This window comes from Argentina anserina, chromosome 7 (assembly GCF_933775445.1).
Source record: "Argentina anserina chromosome 7, drPotAnse1.1, whole genome shotgun sequence".
Lineage (NCBI taxonomy): Eukaryota > Viridiplantae > Streptophyta > Magnoliopsida > Rosales > Rosaceae > Argentina > Argentina anserina.
In genome coordinates, this window is record NC_065878.1 from 22,478,568 (window position 1) to 22,498,070 (window position 19,503).

General features: G+C 40.2%; 4 protein-coding genes across 6 annotated transcripts; 2 read left to right on the top strand and 2 right to left on the bottom strand.

Moving 5' to 3' along the window:
- Positions 1-5,728, bottom strand: LOC126802191 (protein SHORTAGE IN CHIASMATA 1). The gene is made up of 8 exons (XM_050529773.1): positions 5,447-5,728; positions 4,960-5,040; positions 4,790-4,876; positions 4,639-4,695; positions 2,849-4,231; positions 2,169-2,687; positions 374-2,023; positions 1-226 (listed from the first exon to the last, which is right to left on the bottom strand). Exons 1-8 carry the CDS (start codon positions 5,726-5,728, stop codon positions 131-133), a joined length of 4,155 nt encoding a protein of 1,384 aa, XP_050385730.1. The 3' UTR covers positions 1-130.
- A 4,079-nt stretch (positions 5,729-9,807) lies between these two features.
- LOC126802050 (low-temperature-induced 65 kDa protein-like) lies at positions 9,808-12,842 on the top strand. Of its 3 annotated transcripts, none has more exons than XM_050529579.1 (5): positions 9,808-9,904; positions 10,007-10,198; positions 10,284-10,484; positions 10,691-11,356; positions 11,451-12,842. In XM_050529579.1, exons 1-5 carry the CDS (start codon positions 9,874-9,876, stop codon positions 12,602-12,604), a joined length of 2,244 nt encoding a protein of 747 aa, XP_050385536.1. In that variant the 5' UTR covers positions 9,808-9,873; the 3' UTR covers positions 12,605-12,842. The 3 variants fall into 3 exon arrangements, with proteins under 3 accessions (XP_050385536.1, XP_050385538.1, XP_050385537.1); XM_050529581.1 differs by having other exon boundaries at positions 10,299-10,484; XM_050529580.1 differs by having other exon boundaries at positions 9,845-9,904; positions 10,010-10,198.
- A 1,142-nt stretch (positions 12,843-13,984) lies between these two features.
- LOC126802538 (pentatricopeptide repeat-containing protein At3g60050-like) lies at positions 13,985-15,981 on the top strand. Its single transcript, XM_050530183.1, has one exon. It carries the CDS (start codon positions 14,278-14,280, stop codon positions 15,736-15,738), a length of 1,461 nt encoding a protein of 486 aa, XP_050386140.1. The 5' UTR covers positions 13,985-14,277; the 3' UTR covers positions 15,739-15,981.
- Positions 15,982-18,039: 2,058 nt separating this feature from the next.
- LOC126802960 (heavy metal-associated isoprenylated plant protein 39) lies at positions 18,040-18,931 on the bottom strand. Its single transcript, XM_050530682.1, has 3 exons — positions 18,738-18,931; positions 18,534-18,612; positions 18,040-18,444 (listed from the first exon to the last, which is right to left on the bottom strand). Exons 1-3 carry the CDS (start codon positions 18,744-18,746, stop codon positions 18,224-18,226), a joined length of 309 nt encoding a protein of 102 aa, XP_050386639.1. The 5' UTR covers positions 18,747-18,931; the 3' UTR covers positions 18,040-18,223.
- Positions 18,932-19,503: the final 572 nt, after the last annotated feature.

Consider the following 19,503-nt stretch of genomic DNA (forward strand, 5'->3'; position numbering starts at 1 on the left):
ATGATCAAATTAAGCATCCAAAACAATAGTTGTAAGGAAAAGTGTGGCTTTTATGTCTCAGATATTACACAATTCCAATCTAGCACGTGTACTGTAACTTAAGAAGTTTATGTCAAGCTTACAATTATATTCACAGACTCTGAAACTTTCTGCTTGGACCGTGTGCTTCATCACTCCACACAAGCTTCGTTTGGCTTCCACTCTTATTCGTCGCAAAAGATAAAGTCTGCAATTGATCAAGTAGAGAAATCAGAAAAGACAATTGATACTCGGTATGGAACTATCTATGCTAGAGATATAGTATATGCATGTAAATTGTAACATGCAAAAAGGAAACTACAAAGATGCCAGAAGGATAGTCAGACCAGACAACCTGTCTTGCTCTTTTATCAACTGGTGTCAGTGCAGTAAGAGGATATGCTGAACTCTTTTCAATCTTCGATGAGCGTGATGATTGTACTGGTCGCTTCTGTCTTTTGCGTTCTGGTAACTTTCTCGGAGTGCTACCACCTTCGTACTTAAAAAATTCAAGAATAGATGGACTTCTTCTCTTAGTAACTTTAGGCACATTGCCTGAATACCCCGATATTGGGCTTGATAAGTCCCTTGGAAAGGACTGCTGGCGCAATCGACTTTTCTCCTTGATTTTGTTTAGAAACTCTATTGTCCAGGGACTATTTTGTTGTGGAGTGTCTGAATGGAGAGCATTTGAGAGCTGTGTTCCTCCATAAGGTGATATATCATTCTCATGGAGATGCATCCCTTGTATTCCACTGGACCTTTGCCTGAAACCCTTCTCTAAGAAATTGTTGTGTTGCCTTGGAGGTAAAACATCATTTTTTATCTCCATATCTGTGTAATTATTGGCACCAACTTCCGAATTTTCTCTATGTTCTTTTATAGGACTCCAAACAGTTGTACTTGATTCGATTTCTGCAGCTGTTGGGAAAGTTCGGTGACTGCCTGAACCAAAAGACAACTTCCTTGCAGCTTTATACTTTCTTGTTGTATCCGTTTCATGCTCAGACATGGAAAATGGGAATTCTGTGGAGTTGTCGATAGAAGAAAAGTCCAAATCAAATATAGGACTCTCTGTCAGATCAATAACTTCTCCTTTTACATCCTCAAGCAGGTTTCTAGAGTTCTTCAGATCTCTGAATTCAAAGTTATTCATTGCCCTATTTAGTCCCTGTCTCTGACCTAATATCTTATCCTTCAGAAAAGAAACAGACCTTTTTGTCCCACTTGATGGCTGATGCTCTTTGATATGAGAATCATATTGCTGAGGAACCCCAAAAGGATTCTTCATAGCCATATCCAGAACCTGTTCTTGATCGAACAAATCATTGTGAGAGAATAAAGGCTTTCTAAACTCATCAAGTATTTGAGGGCTTTTCGACATACATGAATCGTGTGGCTTGAAAGCTGCAGGAGGTTCCAGAATGGCATCAGTGAATATGTTTAATGGCTCCAGATGCAAAGACTCATTCATTTGTATATCATACTTTTCAGGACTATCATTGTACTTTCTTCTTTTTCTTTCAGAAAAATTCAAGTTATTTCTTCCCGAGTCTGGCCCTGAAGACACTGAAGAGGAGCAGTCTGTCATTATTGATTTAGAATCTCCACGTTCACCATATCTGCATACAGCACTAAATAGTCTGAGACTTTCATCAGGAACATGATACCTTTGGATTGCATGGATCCTCTTTTCATTAGACCATCTAAGAAACTCAGTGAGAGACACTCCAGACGACAGTATTGCATGCGCTGACAAAGCATTAAGTGAAGGAAACTTGGTGAGGAATGATTCTGCAAGAGATTCTGATTCAGGCATTTGAGGAAATACACCCCTAATCGACTTTGTGGCTCGTTCAATGCAGCTCAAGATTATCTCATCAGTCAACTCAGATGAATACGAGTTGAAAACCTGCAAATCAATTCCCAGACTTGCTGCTGCAGCATAAAGTCCATCTGAGGACTCCATTACAGTGGACAGGAAGCTGGTATCTCCTTCAAAGATCTGTAGAAAGAGAAAGCATACACTATAAACGCAGTTCAACACAGTCTAATTTCTGCCTGTTGCATGCTCTCCAAATATCAATTGGGATATAAAGAAATATAAATAACAAAAAAATAAAGACTATAGCCATAGTTATGACAGTTACCAGAATGCAGCTATTGAAAGTTATACTCAGCATTGTCAAAACATTCATGGCTATGTTCTCAATGCACAAAGCTAAGCATGAAGAAGCTTCATCAAGAGCAGTTGCTTTCTTTCCAATGTTTCTGCAGTCATACCACACTAAACATACTGCAGAACTGAGTATGATGTCAATTGGTAGCTCTGAATCACGTTCTACAACTTGGGCACCTTTTTTCTCTATTGCAAGAATTTTTTGGTAAGTACTTCTTCTGGAGATTAGCATTTCCTTGTCCAGGTTTTGAGTGTTCACAACAATGATCGTCTCAGGAAAAGACATGCTGCTCTGCTGAATATGGTCAGATTCTGTTGCAAATGGCATAGAAGGAATAGGATGTGGGATACTGCTGGCTTCAACTTCATCTGAATCTTCTTTAGATCTCATATTATACTCTTCTTGAGAAGGAAAACTGTTACAGAGTTCCTTTGACTTCTGCTCATTCCTATTGTCAACTTGAGCACAAACAGAATTAGATCGTTCTCCCTGGGATACAGCTGGTGTTAGCATACATATATATGGAGTGGTATGTTGTGAATCAAATAAGTGACGATATCGGAAACAACTCATAAGTGACAATATCGGAAACAATTATTACTAATGAGACTACACATAGACAGGTTTATTAATATCATTACTGGACAAACCTTGGCACATGGAGCAGCTTTATCAGCAGTCATAACTGCATAATCACAATTTTCATCTGTAGCAGCCACGCGTGGGTTCAAGAAAAAGTCAATATCATTGAACTGTAAAATAGACTTAAAAAGCAATGAAGTCCTCTCAGCACCCTTTTTCTCTATATGCTGTCTCTTTTTCGGCTGAGCAAGATTGCCGCTAGACAATTTTGTGGAAGCATCTCCAAGAAGACCATTATCAATATCAATGCCAACAGAAAGCAAATCATGAACAGTTTTGCTTTCATCTGGGTCTAATCCATCTACAGCACTTCTTTTATCTATATGCTCTCCAGTTTTTCTCAGTGGGAAATTGCCGCCTGACAATCTGGTGGAAGCATCTTCAAAATGACTACTAGGCAAAGGAATGGCATCAGAAAGAAACAGCTGTAATTCCTTATCTTCTGTGTTCTCTTCAGAATCACCAGAGAAAACCAAGTCATAGAACTTTTCATCATCAAAGGAATCCCAATAGAAAGGAACGGTGAGCGGATTCATATCCTCCAACATCTTTTTCTGACAGGAATCAACTTGGCAGGTGCTATCTTTTTCAAGAAGATGCCAATCCAAGTAAATCCTATCTGATGCCGATAGCGGCTGTGGCTTTACATCACTTAGCTTTTCCTCAATAACAACGTATAAACATATCCTTTCCTGATCATATAAAACAGGTACAGGCAATGATTTGAATGTATCATCAACCAGGGCTAGCTCAGGACTAACAATCAAATTGTTGAAGTTCAACTCTCCATTAAACATCCAGTCACATGATTCAGGTTCATTTGCTGTTTGTGCGTTAAAGAGGACTTCAAGAATTAGGGATGGGTCCAAATCAAGAATCTGAAACTCCTGGAAAACAACCGGGCTTACAGACTGGAAACAGGAACTGATGCTTGTCCCTTGATATTCAGTGTTTCCCTGAGACTGGGACATCTCCAGCATGCTTAACAAGTCCATCTCAGGGGGAATGTCAAGGGACCCGAGATCAGATCCAACACACTGCTTTAACAGACAATTATCTGAAAGAAGCTCTAATATCCCATATTCCTTCGAACCCAAAAGCTCCTTGCCATTTAAGTTATCGCTTTGATCCAAATGTTGTGGCTCAATGTTTTCATAAACGGAAAAAAGTTCATCCTCTAAAGACAGAGCTGTCAAATTTTGCAGAGATATCTCATTTGCTTCTAACAGAGGGAAAGGCATCTGATAAGAGTTCATTTGGTCCAGACGAGAACTATCTTCTTCGAATGAATAAGGCTTTTGATCAGTTGGATATTCTGACTTAAGGTCTTCAACTGTATGCACTGATTCTTGAACATCCCAAGGATACTGCATTGTCAGATTTAGAGTTTCCTGCAAAGAGAATAGAATAAATAATAAAACAACTAAAATTCAAAAACACACCCTGGGACGAATTGGATATCAGGAACTACTTAGCATGATACAAAGTATTCAAAAACAAAAGTAATGCAATCTAGAGCTTCTATACCAATATATATTCTTAAAACCCACCATTTCCTTATCAAAAGGATATTCTGAGAATGATATAAGTGAAAAAAAAACTTATCAAAACAAGCTATTTGATCTGCTAACAAATTAACATTACCATTGTAATAATCACGCATTTAAGGTAGACAATTTAGACAGAGTTAGAAGTTGCAGTGTTATATATATCAACTACTTTAACCCCTGTGCTGAAGTTAACTGTTAAGAGGCCAAATGACTAAATGAAAAACAAAATCTGAATAGAGAATTTCAACCTCCGGAACTTCCAAAAGAATCGGCATCTCATCTTTCTCATAAATGTAAGAATTTTCCTGCACATAGAGAGCCACAATATACGTAAGCATAGCACATAGAACCAGAGCCAACTTATATATTTACCAACTTCATTAGTAGACATCATTTTACCAGGAATTCATCCAGCTCTAGTGTTTCAAACTTGAGTACTTCACATTGGAGTGCATCATTATCCACTTCTCTTCTGCCACCATCCTCCTTCAACATTTATACAAGTAAGACTCTTCGGACCAAAACATCAATCACGTAAGGCTGTCTATATCTGAGTGTCATTACCATACCTTGTGAAATCCAATCTCCGGAGCTAAACCAGCCGTTATCTGATTCTCCGGTCCCTTCTGCTTTCCAAGAACATCGGCTTTCTGCCACAGTTCACCAAAATCCAAAATAAGATCCAAATTACCCAACACAATACAATTCCACAACTCGATAACGAGTGATTTTCGAGTACTTAAGAAGGTAAGAACACAACCACTCAGCATATGATCTCAATTTCGTAGTTGATAAACTTCGGTTAAATTCAGCATCAAAGTAAGCACAGACTAAAACCGTGGATAGATGAACCTATAATATCTAAACTAGTCAACATCTCGAATCGAAAACACCTATAGCTTATAGTAAATTATCAAATCATTTAGAACAGACGCAGAAATTAACAGTCCTTGTAATTCTCATCCAAAATTCAACTCCACAATTCAATGAGCTATGAACAATCAAGCGATTTCTAATCCGATAAGGTCAAATTTCTACTCTGACACAGAAAATTACCTCCGATTTCGCGGCAGCGTCGAAATCCGAGACGTCGACGGCGAGGTGCTGAGGGAGAACGGCGGCGAAGAAGTTGGAGAGCGCGTCGGCGATCGGAAGCTGTTCGATCGGGAGCGAGAGGTGGAGGAGGGGATCGAAGCGTACGGCGGCGCGGAGAACATCGGAGGCGGAGAGGTTGGAGTGGTGGAGGTTGGGGATGGGGAGGTGGAGGAAGGTTAGGGTTTCTAGGGTTTGGATGGGAGTGGGAGTGAAGTAGTCGAGGTTGAGGAACCGAGTTCGCATTTCTGAGAGAGAGAGAAAGAGAGAGAAGAGGGAGGTGGATTTTTTTTTTGGGGGGGGGGTTTGATTTTGGGGGAATTGAATTTGGCGCTTTAAATTTTGGCCGTTAAATACGCGGGTGCTGCTAATTTGCGCCGGTTTGTGTACTGTACACAACAAAACGCCGTCCAGTCGTCCACAACACCAAAATCATTTTTTGAGGAAATTTCGCTGCGAACTTTCTTTATAAAACCATTTGTGAGAAAAATTCCCTCTGAAGTCGAGATAATTCCACATCTTAAAGCATCTTTTCAGACCAAAAAAAATATATATATCTTAAAGCATCTTTAACCATGCTACTATGCATGTTTTAGTTAAATTTTAACAAAAACAAATTAAAAAATATTTTGACTAGTCTATTTAGAAGTATATCTTTTTTAATTTTCTTTAAAAACATATTTTAAATTTATTTATAAATTATATTTAATCTCCTATATGGAATATTTTAATTTTGAGCTATCTCACTCAATAAATTTATCGAGTGAGATAGCTCAACGTTAAAGTAAAATTATAACAAAGAGTCTAGTAAACTTACTAATTTTCGTAAAGAAAAAATTTCACCATCAGTATCCCAACTCTTGTGGCAATATCAATGTAGTATCTAAACTCTGAGTTGTACCAATATAGTATTCAACTCCTTATTTACTATCAACGAGGGCACGTTTGTTACCCAGGACTGTCTAAGTCAGGACTATTTCTTATAACAGTCCCGGACTATGCAAGCTTCGGACTGTACTGCAGTAATCCCTAACCCAGGTTTGGTACTGCTTCGGACTAAAGAACAGAACAGTCGGAATAGTCTAATCCTACGTTTGATGTCAGCTAATTGCTTTTGAAACGCTTGAAAAAACTGAGCATAGAATAATATTATGAAAAGATTTGAAAGAAGCGAACTTGAGGATGTAAACAAGAACGGGTAGACGTGATGAACATAAAGAAGAAAGCTTGAAGGCGAAAGAAGGGAAATTGAGAGGGGCCCACTGACCGACGGTGGAGGGGATATCGGTGGAGGCGTAATGGGATTTTTTGAGGCGGTGCTGGAGATGGGCGGCGCACCAGACGGTACTCAAAGGGCCCTTCCGAGCCAATATTGTGTGCGAATAGAACATCCTCGGCTTCCTTACCTCCAAAACCAAACTGAAGAAGAAGAAGCAGCAGGGGGTTTTGTTTCATCAGAAGCTTTTGCATTCAATTTTACTTCCAAAGCTATTAAGTTTCTTAATTGAAATCAGATCAAGCAACCCAGATCAAGAAGACGACCTAGCTATGAAACTCATGAATTTATATCAAATCAAGCTACCCAGACCAAGAATCATTCATCAATCAATCAAATAAACACAATCCATAAACAATAGTCAAGTAAATCAATATATTTTAACCCATACCAGATCGAGAAAAAAATTCAAGATAGAGCAAGGGTGAAGACGAGAGGGAGAGAGAGAGAGAGGAGGAGGAGGAGGAGAGAGAGAGAGAGAGAGAGAGAGAGAGAGAGAGAGAGAGAGAGAGAGAGAGAGGTAGAACCTGGAATAGGGGTGTGTGAGAGAGTCGATGAGTGAGAGAGCACCAGAGCTGAGTGAGAGAGGCGTGAGAGTGAGACGAAGTCTTCTGGAACCCTACGTTTTTCTTCTGCAACGAAAGCTTATGGAGTCCCCCCAATTTTGGGGCCGCTCCGTAAGCCGAAATATGGGAGACGCGGGGACTGCGTAAGCTCATTAAATGAAATCCCGTGTTTTCACCAAACGTAGGTTTCGGTTTATTTTTGTGTGTAAGGTAGTCCAATCCAATCCAAACCTAGGTAACAAACGTAGCCCGAGTGTTCTGACATCATTAATGGAAACCGTTTATTTGGTCGGCGTGCGGAGGACGTGACTACAAAAAAAGGAGGAATATTTACCTAAATAACCATATTCTTTCTCATCTCATTTCTCTGGGTTTGACAACAGACTCTAGTCTCTTTCTCTCACCGACGCAGGACACCATCTTGCTTTTCCGCCTCACAACTTCGTTGTCTTGGTGACCCAACGCCATGCAACCTTCCCACCGTACTCGCCTCTTCTTCCACTCCCTATCCATGTCCATCGATTATCATCTCGGCCCAATTTACAGTTCCGAACTGTAGCAGTATTGAACTTCCATGAATTCCGACCATGGATTCGAACTCCGGCGAGCTCCTTGGTCATCTCTTGGTAATCCGAGTCTCTAGTTCTTGATTCCAATCCGATTCTGATATTCTATAATCAATTTCTCAAATCGGAGCCTAACATTGAATTTCCTTTTTATGGGTTTTTGCCACCATCGCACACCACCGTCGAATTCATACTTCATGGCGACGTTCTTAGAACTTAAATGAGCTCGGTCGATCACTTGAGGTATTACCCAGTGTGAGAAATAAGAGTCGGAAGGGATTACAGAAATCAAAAACCCAAAAAATATGGGGAGTACCCAAATCCTCTGAGCTGCAGCCACCACCCGAGAGAAAAGGAGTCAAAATCTTTTGGGTTCAAGTTCTTGGAATTTTATGGGGTTTTTTTTATGGTGAATAAACCATACAGCTGATACAAGATCTCTGAAACAAGGTGGGATTAAAGGAGAATATGTACTTGAGGTATTGGGTTTCAGAAGATTGGTTTGGGTGAATTAGATGCCCAATTTGAATTTCGAGGTGGATCAGATGTTTGGATGGAGGATGGAGGTGTTGGTAATCTGGTGGATTCATTGCAATTTAGGGTCTGAGATTTGGGTTGAATTCCCCCAGAAAAACAAAAAAATTGGGACTCAATCGTGAAGGAGAGAGGGAGGGAGATGGTAATCAAGTGCGGACTGAGGAATGTTGAAAAAAATTACTATCAGCCCTCAGATGCATTTCATTTAGATTGAAAGGCTATAAGCTTCAAATGAAAGTTCAGTTTTGCCCGCAGATGACCAAACAAACGGAGCTGGAAAATAACATCAGACCGCTCGTTCATAGTAAATAAGGAGTTGTGGTACTATATTGGTACAATTTAGAGTTGGTGTACTATATTGATCTTACCATAATAGTTGAGGTACTGATGGTGTAATTTTTTCTTTCATAAAATGCTAAAATATTCTTTAAAATAATTTAATAATTATAATAAAAAGTTTATTGAATATGCTCTTACTCTATGGTTACATATTACTAATTAGTGAATTAATTAGTTGTTGTTTGAGGTGTTTCTATGTTCTTAGCTAAAACATTATATGATACTGAAAATACTGTGTTTTTTTTTTTGTTCTTACGAATTCTAGAACTGAGATTCACGGGTTTTACAATTTAGATGATTTGCATTTCATCTTGCATGTGTTGTACTACACATCTCTTTACCGATTGCTTTTCAACCATTTAGTGAGAGGTTCGAAGATCATATGACATTTTTTTTTCCGAATATGTGATAAGTGAATCACATCATGAAGTTTACCAAATAGAGAGAGGCTACGACATTGGTTAACTCGTAAAACTTGTTGGAATAGGCCATCGGTTGAGAAAGAATCATTACATAAAAAAACAAAAAAGGTATCATAAACATGTTATATGGTGCTACTCGATTCTAAGGATCAACTACATGATCACAAGATTTATGGATAACCAAGCTGCATATGTGTATGATAATTCAGTTTTATATGTGGCACTGTGTCCATATACCTCATACCAAACATCTCATAGCTTAACAGAAAGTAATGTTACTGCAATTATTTCATATCTGCATATACACCGCCACGTCTACTATTGTCCGTCCCTATCCACAGCCTCCGTCTCAGCCCCTTCTCGAATACGATGTCGCTTAATCAGTAACGGCAACACTGTCACTCTGTGGTTATCCATTGCAGGAGAAAGTGAGAAACCAATTCCCCTCGGCCTTGAAGCCACGTGCATAGCAGGTACCACTACGTGGCGGAATATGAGACGTGGTCGGTTTTGTTTCTTACTCGTGTCGTTCTTCCGGAGCCTGAATCATGCAGAGGTGGCACAACCATTTGCTCCGGCCATTCCTTTATATCTTCAACTTCCCCACCTCTGTTTCTCACACATTGTTCTTCAAAAAAGATAATACTCTTCCAAATAGTTCGAGATTATCTGAAAGATTTTAATCATGGATAGTCATGTAGTACGTTCTCATGTTGGTAAGGATCAAACTCATCTCCTACTAATTAGCAATTCTCTCTTGCTGTGTTTGTTGCTTTGTTATAGTTCAATCGGTGTTAATGTGTGTGACTGTATTGCAGAAGGTGAAGAAGAGGAACACCATGAGAAGAAGTCGGTTTTGAACAAAGTGAAGGCGAAAGCGAAGAAGTTGAAGGAGACTATCAAGGGGCATCATCACGACCATGATCAAGAAGGCCAACAAACTCCTGATGATCATGATCCGGATGAGGAAGATGATGAAGATGACGATCCAGAAGTTCATGGTGTACCGAGTGAGTTTTTTGAATTGAGCTATGGATTTGTCGACTCTGTTTTGAGGGTGTGATTGGACATATTGAATTTTGGTTAACTTTGTAGTATATGACTCGGCAGCTAGGAGGACTGATGCTCCTGTGCAAGGAGACATCTTGAAGGTGCCTATGAGGAACTTTGGAGACACTAGAGCAGGGCGTGATGAATATGATCCTAAAGTTCCAAGGGATAGAACTAATGCCAATGTTAGTGATCCAATGAGGTCTAATGTGCCTGGGCTACATGGAACTACAGAACATGGTGCAAGTAAGTCGCTCAAGTTGTTTCAAATCCCTCCATCGATTCTGTTGCAATATAATTTACTGTTTGACCCAACATTATAAATTTGTTAGTGAGACTAGCTCTAACAATCTTATAAAGATGTTTTACAAAATAAATATGGACATACGATACCAAGGTTAATACATGTATTGATTGCTTTATAATTCTTTAATTTGATCTTCATGGTGTAGTGCACAACTCTGGAACGACTAGAAGAACTGATGCTCCGGTGCAGGGAGGCATTCATTTCGGAGCGACGCACCATGAACATGATTCTGCAATGCCAGGAGAGAGGACTAGTGTGGGATATAGTGGTCCGGTGAGTGATTTTGTGCCTGGTCGACAATATCGAACTACCATTGGGCATGAAGATCTGTTGGGAGGAGCAAGGACCAAACTGGTTGGTCCAACAACAGGGCCTGTGCTTAAGCATGAAGAACCAAAGGGAATGTTTGATGCAACTGGGGGAGGAACTCATACGCCACGCAACACTCCGGTTTCTTCTCTTCCGCATCATGGAAATTACAACTCTATTACTATGGATGTTGACTCAGGCAAGACTTCTGGCTCCAGGCAAGTAGGGAATTTAGGGCAGACTGGGGACAATCTGGGAAAGACTGATGTTCTAGGGGAAGAGACTCCTGTGCCACATAGAATCAGTGGAACTTACAAGAGTACCATGGACGTTGTCCCGAGGCAGACATTTGTTTCTGAGAAAGGAGGGGATTCAGATCAGTCCAGAGTGAATCTGCACCGACCTCGAGGATTTGAGGAAGATCCTCATGCACCTAAGGTCAATCCTGAAGCTTACTCTCCTTCGAATTATGAGACCAAGGTCACTGATCCCACCAAATCTGGTAATGTATTATCTTAATTTTGTGTCATAAAATCAAATTGCTGATGTATAGCGTTTTCATATATATATCATATTTTTTACTTGACTCGTGGCAGGTGGTCGGGAAATTGGAGTCACACCAATGCTTCATTCTTTTGATAAGATGAACCTACATGGAGATGATCGCCAATACTTGAACGATGGTGGCAATCAGAGCCAGTCCACCAGAAGCCATGAACAATTTTCACCTGAGAACCAGGGCACTAGCTACACTGAAACAATCTCATCCGCCACTTCAGCCATTGCTGACAAGGCAATTTCGGCAAAGAATGCAGTTGCTTCCAGGTTGGGGTACGGTGGGACTGAGACTGTTCATGATGACTACTCAAGAGGCTACGTCACTGGTGCTGGGAAGTCTGGTTCATCACATCGTCAACATCAGAACCAAGTACTTGATCCATCTACTAACCAATCGAAACCCGCTGAGACTCCGCAGGTCCGAGGAACCATAGAACCCGAGCACAACACTGCAGCTGATCTCAAACCATCAAACCAGACCGGCGGAACCTACACTGAGAGGATTTCATCTGCCACCTCTGCCGTAGCTGACAAGGCCATCTCTGCGAAGACTGTTGTTGCTTCCAAGCTTGGATATGTGCCTAGCGATCAGGTGCATGAAGTTAGAGATGTCACTCACACTAATGTGCCTACTGGAACAACTGCAGCCGATCAACATGGCAAGACAATTACCTCTACAGTTGCGGAGAAGCTAACACCGGTGTATGAGAAAGTTGCTGGGGCGGGGACTGCTGTGATGTCTAAGATTCCAGGAGTGAGTAGTGCTAGTACTGACAGGGATACTAGCGCGGGGGCTGTTGGTCAAGCCGGGCAGGACAAAGGAGTGTCAGTGAAGGACTATTTTGCGGAGAAGCTGAAGCCTGGAGAGGAGGACAGAGCACTTTCAGAGGTCATAAGTGAGAAACTCCAGAAGCATAAGCCGGGTGTGAAGGAACATGCAGGGCACTCTGCTGATGCTAGGCCAATGGGGAAGGTGACAGAGTCTCAAGAGGTGAGGCAGCGTTTGGGGACTGACGAGGGGAATGAGAACTTTGTGGTGGAAAAGATTAAGGCCTCTGTTGGTTCATTGCTTGGTGGTACTAATAAAAGTGATGAAGGTCAGCGAGGGCTCTCTAGCCGATCTGCTGCTACCGGGGATGAAGATAGGAGCGGCGTTTGTATGGTGGAGCACCGAAGGCTACAGGAAAACTGAAGGGTGATTACTAGTAAGACTACGGTGAATAAGCAACTAAGTGTTTGTTTTGTGTAAAATTTAAAATTACTCACTCTGTTGTGATTTTCCTAGACAATGTTACTCCTGTCAAGCTTTGTGTATGTTGTTTCTGTTTGCAATGCAAGTGTTTGTGATGTACGATACAGTATTGATTGAAAAGGACATAACGTAACGTATGAGTCTGATGTATGTCTAATGAAATTTGGGTTTGTTCAGTGTGTTATTTCTCTATTTTTTCGGGTACATGATGACACTTCTGAGTATGACTTGATGATCCTGCGGAATTGTTGGTTCTGTTACTCTTAATCGGAATTGCCCAAATTTTTAACCCCTTGTTTCCAAGTTTTGGTTCCTTTGCTGCTTCCTGTTTTAAAACAATCAGGTGACAATAAACATACACAAACGGGAGTGCACATAGAATTAACTGCCAATTCTGCATATTTGATTAGGAGATACTTGAGAAGAGACGATACGCTTCATCTTGAATACAATTTATTCACTTAGTACTGTTAGTAGCAATTTATTTATGAATGCTTAATGATTCATAATTTATTTGAGATACAGTTTTATTTGAGCGCGCAAGTGCAGTGACTGCTTAAGAATGAATCTTGCGAGAGGTACTCCTTTTGTATTTTCGCGATCTTCGTATCTATTAAATCGATTGTACGTATGAATTCTGGTATGATGGCATAAGACTAATAACATATTAACATGCGTGATTCCTGCTATCAATTTCGAGTTTGGAGCATATGAAGAGATTAGAGGAAGGCTAAGTTGAGCAGTCGTGCCATGGCGGAGAGACGGCAAAGTAGAGGACACCAAATGCAGCCCACCTAGCAAGCGAATAGCTCCCAGTCTCCCACCTAGAGTCCGCCTAGCACACAACTAAACGCGTCTAACTCCCGCCTACTGTTCGCTTAGCACACAACTGAACCCGCCTAGCGTTCGCCTACTTACAGATTGAAAGATAATTGTATCACCTCTAAAAGCCGACGAACAACTCAAGAAACCAACTGACCAGAACGAACGCAAGTATGACCGAAAACATAGACTCACAGAGAATCACAACGTACTCACTAAGTCACTAGCAGCTACAAGAAACTCATCACCCGACCATGCTGTTTGATCGACCTAGTTTACACTTTACACTCACAATCTAATATTGTCAAAAATTTGGACTTCTAAATCTTCAACAAAATAAATTTTCAGACACCTGGCGTATTATCATTGGTCCATAAATATATCCACTCTATAACTTTGCAACTGCAAACACTCGATCTCAATTCCACTCCCTTGACTCCAACACTCTCCAAGCCTCCAAGGGCTTCCGCTCTGTCTCTCTTCACTTCACTTTCACTTTCACTTCCTCAAACATAAAAACCTCTGCAGGGAATCATAAACCCTAATCCTATCTTCAACATCAAACTGCTCTAATCCCAGGTAAGTCCTCACCCTCCTTCTTAATCCCAACTTGGGGTCCCTTCAATGAACTGCCCCTACTTCAGTCTGGCTCCCCCAATTTAATGGGCCTCACTCAGTTCCACAACTCCAAGCTTTCACAGCTAAGTTTGTTTTCAATTCCATCAATTTCATATCTGGGTTTCTCGCTTTTTTTAAGCAGTGTTAAGTCTCAGAGATAATGGGTACTAGCCATGAACTATATAGCTCTGTTTGGTCCAAGGGTTTATCACAGGGTTTTGTGTTGTGTTGTAATTTCAAGAAAACTAAGCAGTGGGCGTTTTGGTGGGAATAGAGGGGATAATGGGTTTTATAGGAATGAGTCTTTAGAGGAACCCGCATCGGAAAGTAGTGATTTTGATCCTATTTTGAAGGAGTATGGTATGTTCGAGAATGATAGACCTCCCCGGGAGCATTTATCGGCGGGACGAAGCTTCTTCGGGGATGTGAGGAAAAGTATTAGTAGGGTTCTTGAGGTTTTAGAGCAGGATGAGCCAGGGTTTAATGCGAAAGCAGCTCTGGATGAGCTGGAGATAAAGGTTTCAGGGCTTGTGGTAAGGGGAGTGTTGTTTGAGATATTGAAGGGGGTGAATTATGGGAATAAGATGCGGTGCGCGAAGCTGGGGTTTAAGTTTTTCGTGTGGTCTGGTCAGCAGGAGAGCTATAGGCACACAACGGAGGCCTACCATTTGATGATGAAGATATTTGCAAACTGTGAGGAGTTTAAGGCAATGTGGAGGCTGGTGGATGAGATGATTGAGAAAGGGTATCCAACTACGGCGCGGACGTTTAATATTTTGATATGTACTTGTGGTCAGGCAGGGTTGGCTAGGAAAGTGGTGGAGAGATTCATAAAGTCGAAGACGTTTAATTTCAGGCCGTTTAAACACTCATACAATGCTATTTTGCTGTCCCTTCTTGTAGTGAAGCAGTATAGGTTGATCGAGTGGCTATATCAACAGATGTTGGCAGAGGGTTACTCGCAGGATATTCTCACCTATAATATTGTGATGTGTGCGAAGTATAGGTTGGGGAAGTTGGATCAATTTCATAGATTACTGGATGAAATGGGTAGGAGTGGATGCTCTCCTGATCTTCATACTTACAATCTTCTTCTTCATGTACTTGGTAAGGGAGACAAACCGCTTGCAGCTCTTAATCTTTTAAATCACATGAAGGAGGAAGGTTTCGATCCAAGGGTTATACACTTCACAACATTAATAGATGGACTGAGCAGGGCTGGAAACATGGAGGCCAGCAAGTATTTCTTCGATGAGATGATAAAGTATGATTGCTTGCCTGATGTTGTATGTTATACTGTAATGATCACTGGATATATTGTGGCTGGGGAACTTGAGAACGCCCTAGCGTTGTTTGATGAAATGGTCATTGATGGGCAGCTTCCAAATGTATTCACATACAATTCTATTATTCGTGGGCTTTGTATGGCAGAAAAATTTAAAGAAGCATGCTCCATGCTTAAAGAAATGGAATCCAGAGGCGTTAGTCCAAATTTCACTGTATACAGCACGCTAGTAAGTTACTTGCGAAATGCTGGAAAGCTTTCTGAAGCACATAAAGTAATCCAACAGATGGTAGAGAAGGGGCAGTATGCCCACCTGCTTTCCAATCTCAAGAGGCATAGAAGATGTTGAAGCAGCAGATTCTTTGATTTGTGAAGTATTTACTTGCAATCCCCATACGAAGAAAGTAATTTAATTCGCCTTAGTTAACTTAATGTGGCTCCTGGCTGTCTCCAGTGGCACCATGTACCGCAGATTGTTTCAGTAATCGTGGAAGGAAAATAGTGAAGTACACACAACTTATCTTTGGCTTCTATTTTTCATGCAAACTGATTGACATATATGAGATGCAGTTTGTCCATGTTTTCCTCATTATCTTTTGCACTAAAGCTGTGATCGTCGCGTTTTATTTTCCAAAAGTGGCAACTACCTCACCGGTCATGACTCACAAGTCTACCTGTCTCCCTCTCCCCTTCCCTCCTTTTTTTTTTGTTTCTTTTTTTTTTCACTTTTCACATCCCACCACCACACTTTACCTCTCTGTCTGCTTTGAGTCTATCTTCTAATCACACTTTTAAGTATAGTCGCTCTTACATACATGCATACATAAACATATGCGTAAATGGAATATTGAGGGATGCAAATAGAGTATCTTGCTGTATTTCTTGCATTCCTATCTCCCGTGGTCCGAGTGGCTTTTGATTTTGAGTCATTTCAAAGTTATTGTTTTGGGATTTGGAATGATGCAGTGGTAAACTTTCACCATTTTCATTCTTTGTACAGAATCTGTTTCTTGTAGCCATTGAAATTTCATCTCTAGTTTTGAGCAGTTTATGGACTGGCAACACTTTTCCTGCACCTGATCTTATGTAGGGATGATAAAAATTATAGAGATTGGGGAGAAGTAGTATGAGGCTTAACCATACTTTTGTAATTTCCTTGGTATGGCAGTTGTTACTTGCCTAGCACTGGTAGCAGTTTCTGGCATGAAATGTTTTTGGAATATTAGAAGTGACCCAAAATGCAGAGGGGGGTATATGGTACGAAACTACGAATGTTCTTGTACAACATGGAGATACTTTTTGGGCTGCAAGTCTGCAGTATTGTAGTATGTGAGTTACTTTGCCACGAAATTATACACAAATCGCAGATTCTCTGCATTATGGTGTAGTTAGAGTTAGAAGCCACTAGGTAGTTGTGTCCATTTAGAACCCACCTTCCTCCCTTTCTTTTCATATCAGTCTTCTGAAGCTGGAAAGTTTCTTCTTGAGTGGGTCATATAGAGTTTGGTAAACATAACCCCCATTCTGTTACTCTATGAAAGAATCTGAAATGAGTAGTGTTGTTGTGCCTTTAATCTTTTTACAAAGGTTCAGGTGCGCAGACGATATAAAACTATTATATTGCTAATGCCCTCATTCTGCTTGTTTTCCACTTTTCCTTGTATGTTAATTGCCATAATCATTCTTTATGCTGTAAATGTAGGTGTTTTCATCGTCACTTTGCATGACAAACCCAAGTAAATTGGCCTCTATTGCTTTCTCACTCACTTTTCTGGTCGTCATTGTAGTCGTGTGGTATATTCTAAGATCGAAGCAAGAATCTCTTGCATTGGCCATGGCTGGCTTATTTTTGTAGCTATTACAGGTCAATAGGCATCATAGCCTAACAGGACAATTAAAATTCAAGCCTGAATATTGATCGATCAATTCTGTTTGTAAGTGATATCTTTGTAATATGGTTCAATAGCAATGCTGCAGGTTGTCAAGGGTTAGTAGAGACAAGATTACATGTCCTTTATCATCTATTTGAATATAACCAACACCAAATACTCGGCTCAACATCGATTTTGGTCAGAAATGGACATGGTTCATTGGCTAGAATTTGATTGTATTTTGTGTATATCCATGCGTGGTGTCTATAATTTTGTAATACAAGACCATGTTTCTCGAAATCGAGGATTTAATGGCTCCCAAGTCGAAAAACCAAATTAAGCTGCCTTTTTTTCTTTATATCAGCCAAGTCTTAATCCTCGAGAACAATATTTACAGACGGCAATCAGCATCAAACTTCAATCACAAGTAGCCTGGATCAAAATAGGCATGGGAAATGAGTAAAATGACATAGCTGACTCGTCATGTTCCATCAGAATCTAATAATTCAAAGCTTAACTTCAACCCAGCTATCTCAGCTTTCATAAATCTGAAATAGACAACACTAGTACATCACAACTTCTCAATTAAAATTCCTTCTTCATGTGAATGCATGCAATGTTTATCTGGTTCATTTCAGAAGGCGACACAAACGTGATGCCAACATAATTCCTTGCCACTCTTCTATATTACAAACAAAGCCAACATTGTCGATCTTATCAGCAATTAAATTTTGCATAATAGAATCTGGGCAGCTCCTTTTTTACAGTTTACATCGCCATGAAAACAAAATCATCAAAACCCTTACATTGCCAAAAATGAGATTTTACAGTGCATTAACGCATGTAACTTTTATAACTTCACTCAGAAGTAGTAGAGTACGTAGTTTCACATGAACAACTGTCACTACACGAAGTTGATCTACTATTACATGAAGCATATGATCATCACAGTAAAACTACTGCTCATTTCTTGTCTTCCTTCTTCTCTTCTTTTTTCTCGCCCTCTTTCTTCTCCTCTTTTTTCTCATCTTTCTTTTCTTCCTTCTTCTCTTCTTTGGCTGGACCAACCGATATTATGTCAACTTTACCTACCTTCTTCAGCTTCTTCACCACTGCAACTGTGTCCATCATTCCCACCACTGTGAGTTTCTGGTCCTTCAGATCTACCGCGATCGAATCAATCCCTATTCACCAATTAATTCAGAATATTAAGGAAAAGATCATCACTCAGATATTACTATGAAACGGATCGATGATGATTCAAGGGTTATACCAAATATATCTGCTGCAGCTTCAATGGCTTTCTTCTTTGTTTTCTCATCTGTCATGGTCAAAACCTTTAAGACCACCTTCTGCTACATAAGAATCACAAAGGAAAAAAAGGGTTACAGGTGGACATGATGATACTGTGAAAAAAATTGAACTAGATTGATTGAATGAAAAAAAAGCGTAGGGTTTTTGCCCTGAAGAAAAGCACCTGAGCCATGCTGATCGAGAGAAGAAATGTGAAATCACAAACGAAAAACTGAAGAAGACAAAGAGAGCTTGAGCTAGAGAGAGACTGAAACCAAGAGAAGGTTGTGGTTTGGTGGAGTTTATAAAGAGTGTGGAGGAGGAAATGTGAGGCTCAACTGGGCTAGAAATTTTTGGGTTTGGCACGCCAAAAAGAAAGGCTAAAACTTAATGTATATGACAAATGTTTGGTTGATCACATTTTTGAATTTATGGTAAACAAAAAACCATGTGGACCCTTTAGGAAGAGGAAATATCGTCTAAAATCGAAAAAACGTGATCATGTATATGCCGAATACACTTGAAAGGGTAATAATTCAAATACACCAGGTGATAATTGTTTAAGTTTCTCAAGTCATATGACTTATAAGATGAATTCACGTATTTTGATAAATTAGTTTCTCCAAATAAAATCTCGCCCGAAACTACGGTGTGAATACGATGTTTTACCTATATATTGTAATGACATTATTTGATGTATCATTTGTTGATGGATCAATTTGTACGTATGTCCAATATATACAGTGTATCAAATCGAAGCTGAACCAAAATGGATGGGCAAGTTGTTTCTGCCTTGATAGGCAAGTTGGCCATTGCTCCTTGTTTTGGTACCCCCCCCCCCCCCCCCCCTTTATCTCTCTTGAAAAGATGATTCTCTCCATTCAAAAAGATATAACGCAGTAAACGCACAACTTTCTTCTCTGGCTTTAGAAAAAGGGTCATGGTCGACT

Coding starts and splice junctions, on each gene's coding strand:
- LOC126802191 (XM_050529773.1), bottom strand. CDS start 5,728: ATGCGAACTCGGTTCCTCAACCTCGACTACTTCACTCCCACTCCCATC. Junction 4,696..4,789: donor TAGAGCTGGATGAATTCCTG/GTAAAATGATGT, acceptor CTCTATGTGCAG/GAAAATTCTTACATTTATGA. Junction 227..373: donor TTGATAAAAGAGCAAGACAG/GTTGTCTGGTCT, acceptor GATCAATTGCAG/ACTTTATCTTTTGCGACGAA.
- LOC126802960 (XM_050530682.1), bottom strand. Junction 18,445..18,533: donor AGCTGCAGCAGATATATTTG/GTATAACCCTTG, acceptor ATTGGTGAATAG/GGATTGATTCGATCGCGGTA.
- LOC126802050 (XM_050529579.1), top strand. CDS start 9,874: ATGGATAGTCATGTAGTACGTTCTCATGTTG. Junction 9,905..10,006: donor TGTAGTACGTTCTCATGTTG/GTAAGGATCAAA, acceptor ACTGTATTGCAG/AAGGTGAAGAAGAGGAACAC. Junction 10,199..10,283: donor AGAAGTTCATGGTGTACCGA/GTGAGTTTTTTG, acceptor TTAACTTTGTAG/TATATGACTCGGCAGCTAGG.
- LOC126802538 (XM_050530183.1), top strand. CDS start 14,278: ATGAACTATATAGCTCTGTTTGGTCCAAGGGTTTATCACAGGGTTTTG.